This window comes from Sinohyriopsis cumingii, chromosome 13 (genome assembly GCF_028554795.1).
Source record: "Sinohyriopsis cumingii isolate HCF-2022 chromosome 13, ASM2855479v2, whole genome shotgun sequence".
NCBI classification, from domain to species: Eukaryota; Metazoa; Mollusca; class Bivalvia; order Unionida; family Unionidae; genus Sinohyriopsis; species Sinohyriopsis cumingii.
This window is the reverse complement of record NC_142973.1, coordinates 37,428,757-37,442,460: the sequence shown is the minus strand read 5'-3', so window position 1 is coordinate 37,442,460 and position 13,704 is coordinate 37,428,757. Positions and strand designations below refer to the sequence as shown.

The 13,704-nt window shown below is 36.5% G+C and overlaps 1 protein-coding gene across 3 annotated transcripts in view; it reads right to left on the bottom strand.

Annotated features, from left to right (window-relative positions):
* The window catches only part of LOC149785221 (liprin-alpha-1-like), a 152,320-nt gene that overhangs the window by 53,409 nt on the left and 85,207 nt on the right, over positions 1–13,704 (bottom strand). For 2 of the 3 annotated variants that reach the window (XM_089979042.1, XM_089979044.1), the window contains exons 14-18: positions 13,446–13,538; positions 7,699–7,835; positions 3,595–3,782; positions 2,040–2,130; positions 405–486 (exon numbers count right to left, since the gene is read on the bottom strand). In XM_089979042.1, coding sequence (XP_089835168.1) covers positions 405–486; positions 2,040–2,130; positions 3,595–3,782; positions 7,699–7,835; positions 13,446–13,538 — 591 coding nt within the window. The remainder of the gene's footprint in view (positions 1–404; positions 487–2,039; positions 2,131–3,594; positions 3,783–7,698; positions 7,836–13,445; positions 13,539–13,704) is intronic. The other variant, XM_089979043.1, reaches the window with a different exon arrangement.

The following is a 13,704-nucleotide window of genomic DNA, read 5'->3' as shown; positions in this document are numbered from 1 at the left end:
CAGAGTTGAGATGACAATGATTTGTAATGGTGAGCACTTTAGAACACTCAGCCACTCAAACTTTGGTATAATGCACATTAGGTTTTTCTATTATCAGCAACGATGGCCATATCAGAAAGTGGATCGGCATATGTACATAAGTGAGAATCATCTATGCCAGGATGCTTTCTGTCAAACCTGATAAAATTCTGTAAAGCAGTTTTAAAAAGTTCGTTAAAGGTTCTTTTAATGTTATTATTCAGCATCATAAAATCTTTCTTTAATATGCTAATTAATTCTGTTACAACTGTAATTATCTGCAAACAACTTGTTATTTGTGACAAAATCTGCAAACAAGGGAAGTAATAATAAAACTTTAAAATAGTCAATTAAGCACTTAAATGAGAGATGGTTTTTCAAATTACCTCAAGCCATGCAACCACTGTAGGTCCATTCCACAATGCAAATGGAGTCTGTGCTTTCATTGCTTCTTCTAATAGCTCATGTCTGAAATTAAAAAAATTAAAAATCATGAAACGAATACAGTGAAGCCATTGGTGATTACTCCCATCTATATATCTATATATATATATATATATATATATATATATATATATATATATATATATATATATGTGTGTGTGTGTGTGTGTGTATATATATATATATATATGTGTGTAACAAAGAGAGAGAATATACCTGCAGCAGCAAAACAGCTTTTATCCATTGCTTTGGCATTTATATATATTAAATACAATGCTTCCTTCTTCAGAAGGCTATTGTAGAAAAAGGAATCCCATTTTATTCATAGATATTATATTTTTACAGCTACTCCACAACTTTCTCCTACAAGTGCAGATTCTCTCTGCATGAAATGGTTTTAAAAAAAGTGCATTTCCACCCACCCCCAAATGCTTGCAACCACTAAAGTGAATGCAACTCACTTTACTAACATTGTATCTCTATTGCAAACTATGCCATGATGCAGCATTCCCTCATTTTAATGCTGCCCATGAGTAAAATGCCTTGTAGTGAGACATCCTTACAATGAAGTACATGATACAAGGGCTGCAATGTTTACATGTGTAATTGGCTTAGTCTAGTTTACTGCTTGTAAACATTTACAAAATAAGTACCTGTGTAAACAAACCTGCACATGGCTTTCAGTAAGGCAGTAACTACCAATTTCAATAAAATGACAGATTGCAACATCTCTTTTTAACTTGACTGTTTGGTAGGACTTTTTTCTTAATTCTTTTCAAAACATATGCATGATTTCATTGCAAAAACATGGCATCACTTGGAATTAACCTAAGTTGATGAGAATTGATTGTACTACTTGCTACATGTCAGGTTGTTAACAGATAATGCTGACAAAAGCTCCATAAACTGCAATATTTACAACAACTGTCAACAGGACCTTTGAGATGCAACATTTTATTTTAATGAAACACCATTTCAACTTTATCTCAGTACATCTCACAACTGAAAATTGTGTGCAAATCCTGGATGTACACGTGGCTGCATTACCAATTTTGTAAAATAATTTACCAATATCAAAACAACCCTAACCTAACATGGCATATAAACAGGAATTCACCACAGACATGTCTAACACACTGAATCAGTTAAAAGATGTATAGCAAATAAAACATTTGCAATTTGAGTGAGGTAAGGCAGGCATAATGTCAATGTCTTACACATAAACAGTTCTCAGATGAACATTAAGCCTCCCAAGTAGACTGGAGTTGTTGGGTTTTCAGGATGTATAGTCCGGACTAAACAGTATTGTTTTGGTTATCATGTTTACATATTTTGCTAAACACAGTAAATTTTACTACCAATAAATGAAATGGGGTCCATGGCCACACTCACCTTACAACAAAACCAATGTTACCATGACGTGAAGAAGTCTAAAAATAAAGTGATGTATATTATTTTACAACTCCAAAATACTGTACCATAAAATCTAAACTCCGACACCAATGATGCCGTATCACAAAGTCAACCTTCCAAGGCAAGACATAGATACTGAAAAGTACAAAGTCTAAAATATTTACTTCTTTTTCTTCCGCCGGTCAAAGTCTGACTGCCCTAAACCTCTACCCAGAGTATCCGAGCCTCCATCTGATAGATCTATGTAACCAGCACCTAGGGGGAAAATTAAAAAAAAAATAATAACACAAATTTATGTTTGTTTAAAAGAAAACCAAGCATAGATCATACATGGAATATTCAAGATAGTGTAAAGTGTATAAAACTGACCTGGTGTATCCCAGATCTCTGCCAAAATATACTGCTTTCTATAGCAAAGCACAATTTAGCAAACCTCTAAAGACATCCAAATGACTTTTTTGTACCCATAATTTGTTAGATCCATATTGCATTGTATTTACATTATACTTCACTGGGGGTACATAATCACTTCCCATTAACATAAAATTCATTGCATCTGTGTTTGCATTAAGAGGCTTTCTGTATTCTGTTTAACTGCCGATAATAACCTTATTTTCAGTCCCCTTTATGGCAGAATAGCACAGATTTCACTTGTGCACAAAAAGTAACACTGTATACAATATTCTGCATGGTTGTCTTCTTTATGTAACCAACCTCAATATCAGTTTACTGAGTTGTACAGTGGATGTACTTTGCAAAGGACATGAAAGATATTGATAATTACAAAAGGCCAAAGAGGACCTCACACCACTCACCTGGCTGACATGCCTAGCCAAAGGAAAGAACATCTGCTTAGTAACAATGGTAATAGCACTGCATATATTCAAAAGCCCTTAATACAAAATGTTTTCTGAAAGTCTAGTCAAATTCTTCTGAGTAGTTTCTGAAAAGCTGTTTCAGATTTATTATATTGGCAGTAACTGTTGCCAAATTTGACAGTGGTTTGGCATCATTTCCATTAATCTTAAAGGACTTTATGTCTGGTGAATATCTGTCAAAATTGGCCAGATGCTGCAAAGCAATATTTTAGCAGTCATTTTTAAAGTTTTTTTCCATTTCTATTTATGGTGGCTCAGCATCATTTGTAAAAAAAAATTAAAACCCCTATAAGCTAAAATGCTTTTGCTAAATCTGGTGAGATTCTGTTGAGCAGCTTACAAGAGATGTTTAAAGTTTTCATTTTAATAATGGTGGTCATTTTAATTGTGGATTGGCATCATCTGAATAAAGTTTAAATCCCTTCAAGATGCTGTCAAATTCTACCGATCTGTCTTTTAGCAAGTTATTTAAAGTTGTTTTTTTTCTACTTTTCATTACAACTTCTTAGTTCTATAGTGGACGAGCATCCAATGAAATCTTTTGAAGGCCACAATGCTAGAATGCTTCCTGCAAAATCTTGTGCATATTGGTCAAGTAGTTCTTTTAAAAAGAAGTTGTAAATAACAATTGTAAATGGGTGTCTGATACATGATAGACAAAAAAACCATACCATTAAGCTCACAGACTTTTGGCCAGGTAAACTAAAAAATATACATAAATACTGTGGTGTTGGTACAGATGCTGATATGAATAACACAATATTAAATGGATCTATAATGATGAGAATAACAAGATGAAAATGATGACAACAAAAATAATGTACAGAATAAAGGAACCTACCTGCTGGCATCATGTTTCTCCCCATAGCTTCTTTCTGTTTGGCCTTCTCCTTTTTACTGAAGAGTCGACCTATAGAACTTTTGATTCCTGTCTTCTTTTTGTGATGTTTATGCAACGAGTCCTGACTACTGGTATCACTACTGGCTAGGCTGTCCATTAACCGTGCTGAGGTGTCCAGTGCTCTCCGACTGTGAAACAGAAACCTCCAAATATAATTTAATCAAGTCAACTCTACTTAGCTCAATCTCCACATATTCAGTATTTACTTTAAAGGTGAAGCCACCACAAGGAAAAGGAGATGAATTTCAACAAGGGTCAGTTGGAACTTAACTGTTGCAAAGGAAAATTGCTCAATATTTGGGTTTGGGTTTGTGGGATTTAACATAAGCATATGAAAAGCTATATATTGTTGCCAGCATATTTTGGTGGACAAAGAACCATCAATCCATGGGTAGCTACTGACAAGGTTTCTCTCATACTCACACCGACTTGGCTGACATTTGAAATCAAACGTACAGAGGTGAGATGTGTCAATGATCTGTAAAGGTGACTACATTAGACCACTTAGCCACCAGGGGTTCTACTCCATATTTGGTGTGTGTGTTTGTGTGTTTTGGATTTTTAACATAGCTTTAACAATCTTCCAGTCATATCGCTACAATGTCTGCAATGTGGCAGTCTATAGTGATGTCTAGTACTGGGGCATCGTGCCGCAGAGATGTAGCATGATGTCCCACCCAGTCACATTATCCTGACAGCAGGTTGACCAGTCCTAACACTAAACTTTTAATTCCGAGTGCCTAGAGAGGCATCTATTAGTACCATTTTTATAAGTCTTTGGTATGACTCTGTCAGGGTTTGAACCCACGACCTTCCACATCTGAGGTAGACACTTTAACCACTAGGCCACCAAAGTGGTCCTCCATATTTGGACATGAATGGCTATTGGTTAAAGATACTACCTGACACTGTGACTTGACATCTGATTCATTACTGATTATTTTTAATTCACTGAAAAGAAGGAATAATTAGCCTATGGTCCCTTCCAATATGAGATCAACCATTAGGTGCTAGGTCTTTCACACCTCATTTAGCATGGGTAGATAACAAAGCACAACTGCTTGACCCATCACAGCTCATCCATAACATATGCTACCTATAGATGCAAGTGTTTTGGACTTTAAACGCAGCTTTAACAATCTTACATTCATATCACTATCATGTGTGTGTGTGATTTGGATTTTTAATGTAGCTTTAACAATGTTCTATTCATATCACTATAATGTCTGCAGTGTGGCAGTTTAAAGTGATGTCTACCACTGGGACATCATGCCACAGACATGTAGCATGATGTCCCACCCAGTAACATTATCCTGACACCAGGCCGACCAGTCCCAACATTAACCTTAGTCAAAGATAGAAAATGCATAAAATTTCTCTAAGACCCAAGTACATTCATTATCTAAGCATTTTCTAAACAATCTTTCCTGTTCTCTGAAGTACATTTATCTCCCTTGTAAAACACAATGTCCCAAATACAATCATACTTAATATACAGTTCAGTTAATATGTGAAAAGTTTTCCTTCTTTCAGTCCCTGTAAAACTGAAACCTGACCTTTTGAACCAGAAATGTAAAAATTTCTTCTATGCAGTCAATTCAAGCAGCATACAAAGTTTGGTAATGGTTAGGAAACAAAATGGGGAACAAAGGGATGGATGGTCAATGTCGTAACATGACATGCTCAACAAGTCCAAAAAGTTAAAAAATGTGTAAACAAGGTTACGGCCTGCACCTTGAACCTATAATTAAAGAATGTGAAATGTGTGACCTTGGCCTCTAGGTAAAAAGGTTAAGCAAGCATGCTGCAGAATGAACTGATTTAGCTTCATAACAATTCAGTATGAAGTGTATTCATCAAGGGGTTTAGGAAATATATGCACCAATTACTTTTAAACCAAAAAACTTTAACCAACTATTGGTGCTGCCACTACTGATAAATTGACTGCTAACTCTTACTTCTCGCCAAAGTGATGTCAACTAAAAGTGCTGTAATGGCATGAAAATCTAATTTTTATATTTATCTGTTTACCAAATTTAATTTGTCCATCTCAAGTGGGTTTTGCTCTTGCACACTAAGGATTTTAAAAAGCAATCTAACCACATTATCAACATACGACTACAAATATACATACTAAATTTTGTTTGTCTACCTTGTGTGGTTTTTGCTCAATTGTGAAAGAAAGTTTAATTAGAAGCACAAGTCAAAAAAGTATACAAAATTTGTTAATCAAAACTTAATACCAAATTTATTATCAATTCATGGAGTCCCTGAAAAATTACTGAGCAGAAACTAAAAGGCAAGTGCACAGTCAAACAGGGGAAAAAACTCTGTAAACTTTAGCAATAAATTAGGGAAACAACTTGACCTATACCTTCTTCATATACAGAATTATATGAAAGTGAGTTTCAATCCATTTGGTCCTTCAAAAGTTACTAAGGTGGAAATTAAATTTGTGAAACATGACAGTCAGACATGTGCTCCTTCAGACATAGCAGGAAAATAAATATAATGCAAGATTACATCTAACAATAATTTTAAAAAGTAAGCCACCTGGATTTCACAGAATTAAATTTTATGGTGAATAAAGGGATATCAAACTGCCTTGGCTTCTTTATCAACCACCATGGGACTGCTTGCATACTATCAAACTGCCTATGCCTTGGCTTCTTTATCAACTACCATGGGACTGCTTGCATACTATCAAACTGCCTGTGCCTTGGCTTCTTTATCAACCACCATGGGACTGCTTGCATACTATCAAACTGCCTATGCCTTGGCTTCTTTATCAACCACCATGGGACTGTTTGCATACCATCAAACTGCCTACGTCTTGGCTTCTTTATCAACTACCATGGGACTGCTTGCATACTATCAAACTGCCTAGGCTTCCTTATCAACCACCATGGGACTGCTTTCATACTATCAAACTGCCTAGGCTTCTTTATCAACCACCATGGGACTGCTTTCATACTATCAAACTGCCTAGGCTTCTTTATCAACCACCATGGGACTGCTTGCATACTATCAAACTGCCTATGCCTTGGCTTCTTTATCAACTACCATGGGACTGCTTGCATACTATCAAACTGCCTAGGCTTCTTTATCAACCACCATGGGACTGCTTGCATACTGTCCAGTCAGATGACAATTCTTTTACTTACTTTGGACTCTCATCACAGTTTCGAAACAAAGTTACTTGAAACCAATTCAGCTAGAACAAAGTTATTTTCACTTACCTTGAATTCTTATCAATTTGAGAAAAAAGTAAACTGCATGATCAAATTTAAGAGACTGCTTGGATACTATCAAACTGCCTATGCCTTGGCTTCTTTATCAACCACCATGGGACTGTTTGCACACCATCAAACTGCCTATGTCTTGGCTTCTTTATCAACCACCATGGGACTGCCTGCATACTATCAAACTGCCTATGCCATGGCTCCTTTATCAACCACTATGGGTCTGCTTGCATACTATCAAACTGCCTAGGCTTCTTTATCAACCACCATGGGACTGTTTGCATACTATCAAACTGCCTAGGCTTTATCAACCACCATGGGACCGATTGCATACTATCAAACTGCCTATGCCTTGGCTTCTTTATCAACTACCATGGGACTGCTTGCATACTATCAAACTGCCTAGGCTTCTTTATCAACCACCATGGGACTGCTTGCATACCATCAAACTGCCTAGGCTTCTTTATCAACCACCATGAGACTGCCTGCATATTATCAAACTGCCTATGCCTTGGCTTCTTTATCAACTACCATGGGACTGCTTGCATACTATCAAACTGCCTAGGCTTCTTTATCAACCACCATGGGACTGCTTGCATACTGTCCAGTCAGATGACAATTCTTTTACTTACTTTGGACACTCATCACAGTTTTGAAACAAAGTTACTTGAAATCAATTCAGCTGGAACAAAGTTATTTTCACTTACCTTGAATTCTTATCAATTTGAGAAAAAAGTAAACTGCATGATCAAATTTAAGAGTTTTCCTTCTTGCAGGCAATCAGCATACTTATCTCCCTTACCTTGGACTCTCATCCCCTTCAGCCAATGCAGCTTGTATCTGATCCAGTCGCAGAGATCTGGGTGTAGTTGGTGGACTAGTTTCACATTTAATTTGTTGCATTTCTTCTTTTATTGAACTATCATCACGACTATATTGCTGGAAGAATACAAACATGTTAAAAATAATTGTTATTTATATGAAAAAGACCCAGTATAGGAACAAGAAATTCAAAATGTACTTCAAAATGTTGTGTACACTGCATGTTTGCAGCATAAACAAATCTGCATTGAGATTTAATGAACATATACCTATATTAAAAAGAACCAAGATGTCACAAGGAATGCCTCAGACCCAGCCAAAAAACAGGGTTGATGTCTAAAAGTTATGACTATTGTGCTCTTTTGCATTCAATTCTATTAACATTGCTTTTGTAAATGCATATATAAGGGGTCCAACATTTCACCACTAATTACAAACAAGGTGAGAAAGAAGTTAGTGTACTACTGGATTGAATAAAAAACATGCATTGGTGTCTACATGTTAAAATGTCAATGCACACTATAGTATTCACCACCACCAAATTTAAAAACTAAAAACATCAAGGATATAAAATGCTAAAAAATATGACCTTTCATTCATTAATATATAATTTCTAACTTGATTGTCACAAGGGGATCTCTAACTTGTCTTGTTCATGCTTTAAACTAAAAGGAAATGTCTTTACTAACATCTTCACTATATTTACATGGATGAAGTCTATTTTATCAAACAAAAGATATGGTGCAGTTCACCGTCTCTGAATAATTCTGTAAATTTCCATAATTTAACTTTGAGGGTTACATCCATATGAACATACATATATAAGAGTAACACCATTTTATCTGGTTCAATTTTTATAAAAACAGAACTATTAAAAGCATACACTGCAAATACTGGATGTAGAGGACAGTTTTTACTGCAAAAGGATTGTTCTGGGAACCAGAAGAGGACATGAGCAGTCTGCTTGTCTACATCAACAGCTTCTGTTTGGTTTGAAACACGCACAAGACGACAATGTTAAGGGTCCCCTGGCAAAACAATCAGGTTAGAAATTATAAAGTGATAAATGAAATGACTAAATTTTTGGCACTTTTTATATTCTTGCTGTTTTTCATTTTTAGAATTGGCAGGAGGGTACAAAACTGCAAGACATGTAGGCAAATATCTTTAGTTAGTTTAATTTAACAATATCAGAACATGCATAGTTATGGAACACTTACTGCCGTAAATGTCTTCTGTATTCTTAGTCAGAAGTACTATGCAGTACACAAGGATGCCAAATAACTGCATGCAGGTTATTTAAAGTGTTAATTGTATGGATTCCCATGAAGTCCCCACAAACTTTAAATTCCCAATTCACCAAAATCAACTATTTGCATGACTGACTTCTGGACAAAATCTTTATCTCCTGACAAGTCAGAATAATCAGTGCTAAATTGGTACAGAGTTTGCCACTATTACTGTGCTAAGAACTGAAACAATTATTACATATTTTTGGTCGTTAATAAGCCTAACTCACCAAATTGTACTCCATTGTTTCAAATCAATTATATTTCAAATCAAACCAAAAATCAGGAAGCTTCTGTGTTTTCAAGTTATTGACAGCCTCCAAATCCGAAACTTAGGGTGCACCACTGTCATCAAAACATGACTAAAAGAGGGACCTAAGTTAAGAAAAATGTGAGAATTCCATGATTGTGGCTTCTAATGAAAGCTATAATGTGTCAAATATTTGGGACTCGGAGGTTAAACTAAATTTCTTGCTCAAGAGGTTTAGACAATTCCAAGCTAGAATTAACACATAAAATATTTCAAACCAAAACTGAAGAGCCACATTGTTATTTTATATATTTCAAAACTGCATCAAGCTCACGTTCCAATGATGATCTTGTATGAAAATAATGATACAATTGTTTCTCAAAACATGGGTACTTGCCAAACTCATTTAAAATTCCGGTTCCAAATGCTTCTTGTAGACAACATTAGCTCACTGATCATTGCTAGATTGTGTCTTCACCATTTTGATACTGCTCAACTATTTCACTTTTAACTCTCATACCCTGCTGAATATGTCTCTTTTTTTAAGCACTAATATAACTTACCATTGTCAGAATTGTGCAGTATTTCTCCACACTGTACAGCTTTATACTGCACAATATGTGTCTTAAAATAGCACTGAGTGTTAGGAACTACTTTTTATTGTAAACAAACAATGTATAGTATCAGGTAAGCGCTCTAACCACTAGGCCACTGAAGCAGTCCCACTCAACAAATGAAATTAATTTGTTATTCCATAACAAACAATATTTAATCCTGTGTCTTTTTGAGAATTTCCATTAAAAGAATTTCATATTTTATTTCCACCTTACGATTCCAATCAATGACAGAACAGAAACATCAATGCAGCTACATCAAGGACCAGTATAGCTCAGAAAAATGCATTCATATTTTTTATACAAATGCAGTAACCTATCTTTTTCAAAATTAGTACAAATTTGTCTTTTCCAACAAAATATTTATTATTGTTAGAACAGACATTAATTTTTAAAATGTTATTATTATTATTATTATTACTACAAAGTCTTGCATCTTTCTAAGTACCCACTGTCTACAACCCTTAATAACAATTGTAGCGCAAGAAAACATGTAACTGATTTCAAAATATGAAGTACCTTATCACTGCAAATATTTAATCCCAATAATTTTATGAAATTAATACATTTTTCTCTGTTGGAAACCATTATGTACTTTCCTGCTTTGCCTGAATTCAAGCTTATATGTGCCTGTAATCATCCATTAAGCAAAGACTGCATCACAAAATTCTCAAAATATTTTTTTTTACCACATGTCAATTTATAAATATCTGAATATATCTTATTTTAAGAGTGAAAAAATTTTGAATGATACATTATAACATCCATATCTGGACAATAATTTTCCACTGCTGAAGATACAATACTTCAATTTTATCCACCTCCCCATGAACATTTAATCACCTACTAGTTCAATTTATCTTGATTTTCAGGACAAAACTGTCTCCTAATAGGTCCTGATAAGTGGTACATACCATAAATACAAACTATAAGATTTATATGTTAAACATGCAAACAGTTAGTGCTGTGCCAAAGGACAGAAAGTTCATACATGTAATATCTCCTGGATTTTCCATGAGTCTCCTGGAAAACCAGTAAAACCCTGTCTCCATTTCAGAAGTCTCCTACAAAACCAGTATAACCCTGTCTCCATTTCAGGAGTCTCCTGGAAAACCAGTAAAACCGTGTCTCCATTCCAGGAGTCTCCTGGAAAACCAGTAAAACCGTGCCTACATTTCAGGAGTCTCCTGGAAAACCGGTAAAACCCAGTCTCCATTTCAGGAGTCTCCTGGAAAACCAGTAAAACCCTGTCTCCATTCCAGGAGTCTCCTGGAAAACCAGTGAAACACTGTCTCCATTCCAGGAGTCTCCTGGAAAACCAGTAAAACACTGTCTCCATTCCAGGAGACCAAATCTCCTTTATCTTTTGTTTATACATAATGTACTTTCCCTAAAACAAATTCAGATACCTGGCTACAAGTGTTTTCTTTTAGGAAGAAGATGAGCTGATCATCAAAATTATTTCCAAAATGACTAATAGGGAGTAAATAAGGGCTTTAGAATTAAGCTTATTTATATATCCTATTGTCAGTTTAAGCTAGGAAGTAAAATATATTGCATACCATTCTTAAACCATTCACTAATATATTGGTATGCAACAAATTCAGTTTGGCAGATATTCAATGGTACAACAGATGCCATTTCATAACTAATTTTAGAAATGGATTTGGTTTAGTTTTGGTGTTTTACAGCACAGCAACACAAGTAGGCCGTTTACAGCTGAAGCAACTGGAGTGGCGCTGACCTGTGCTGATCTGATAGGATTCAAACCTACACTCTTTGATTGTGAGCCTGGCACATGAACCACCAAGCCACCACAGCTTCTGCCTCCATTATTCACGTCTATTATATGCAGGTGAGCAGACCAGGCCTACTCTGTAAGACAATATACAGGCTTGTCAGTGATACACAAAGCCTGCTGGCAGTCAAGCCAATATACAGGCTTGTCAGTGATACACAAAGCCTGCTGGCAGTCAAGCCAATATACAGGCCAGTCAGTGATACACAAAGCCTGCTGGCAGTCAAGCCAATATACAGGCTAGTGATACACATAGTCTGCAAACAGTCAAGCCAATATACAGACTAGTCAGTGATACACACAGCCCCCAGGCAGTCAAGCAAATATTCAGGCCAGTCAGTGATACACACAGTCTCCAGGCAGTCAAGCAAATATTCAGGCCAGTCAGTGATACACACAGCCTCCAGGCAGTCAAGCAAATATTCAGGCCAATCAGTGATACACAGCCTCCAGGCAGTCAAGCAAATATACAGACCAGTGATACACATAACCTGCAGGCAGTCAGGCAAATATACAGGCCAGTCAGTGAATCACACAGCCTGCAGGCAATCACAAATATACAGGCCAGCCAGTGATACACAGCCTGCAGACAGGCAAATATACAGGCTAGTCAGTGATACACGCAGCCTCCAGGCAGTCAGGCAAATATACAGGCCAGTCAGTGATACACACAGCCTGTAGGCAGTCAGGCAAATATACAGGCCAGTCAGTGATAAACACAACCTGCAGGCAGGCAGGCAAATATACAGGCCAATCAGTGATACACACAGCCTGCAGGCAGTCAGGCAAATATACAGGCCAGTCAGTGATACAAACACCTGCAGGCAGTCAGGCAAATATACAGGTCAGTGATACAAACAGCCTGCAGGCAGTCAGGCAAATATACAGGCCAGTCAGTGATACACACAGCCTGCAGGCAAATATACAGGCCAGTCAGTGATACATGCAGCCTCCAGGCAGTCAGGCAAATATACAGGCCAGTCAGTGATACACACAGCCTGCAGGCAAATATACAGGTCAGTCAGTGATACATGCAGCCTCCAGGCAGTCAGGCAAATATACAGGCCAGTCAGTGATACACGCAGCCTCCAGGCAGTGAGGCAAATATACAGGCCAGTCAGTGATACACACAGCCCCCAGGCAGTCAAGCAAATATACTGGCCAGTCAGTGATACACAGCCTGCAGGCAGTCAGACAAATATACAGGCCAGTCAGTGATGCACACAGCCATCAGGCAAATATACAGGCCAATCAGTGATACACAGCCTGCAGGCAGTCAGGCAAATATACAGGCCAGTCAGTGATACACATAGCTCCTGGAAACTAGCTAGGACATTATGTCTTAAATACACTGACTTAGTTATATAAATCATTTGCCATACACTCACACAAATGATGTGCTTCAACTAATTCAAATGTGATAAATAAACACAAAGACCTAAAAAGAAACTTCTAACAAATTTATTTTTCTTATCAAGCTGAAATAAATAACAAACTAATTTTTGTTTTATTGCTCTTTTCTAATTTGCATACGAAAAAACTTCTGAATTAATTTAAATCAGGTGAAAAAGCTATACTTGGGATATATCAACATGTCAATAAAAATATCATCTGTTGGAAACAAACACCTGCATTTTCACTTTAAATCTATCACATGTATGCAACTTGTTGTCACTGTGTCTGAGAATTATCAAAATGGCCTTTGATAAGTTTCTTTTTCTGCACACACCAATAATGCTTTGGTGCTCACTAGGCTGTTATTAGTACATGTATTACCTGGGGTGAGGGGTTGGTTTCAGATGCAGATGTGGCAAGTTGTGGACTAGACGAGGAGTAAGTGTACATGTGAGATGGCATTCCAGCAGGGGCCTGTCAGTATAAAGCAGACATCAATCATGTTAGATTACATGGCATGCAATAACAGCACATCATTCCAAAAGAGTTTCTGGTTAATTTGCCCTCAAATCCTACTAAGATTTTATTGAGACATAAGTAAATTCAAAGACCTCTACAAATTTAATTAATTTTATCTACT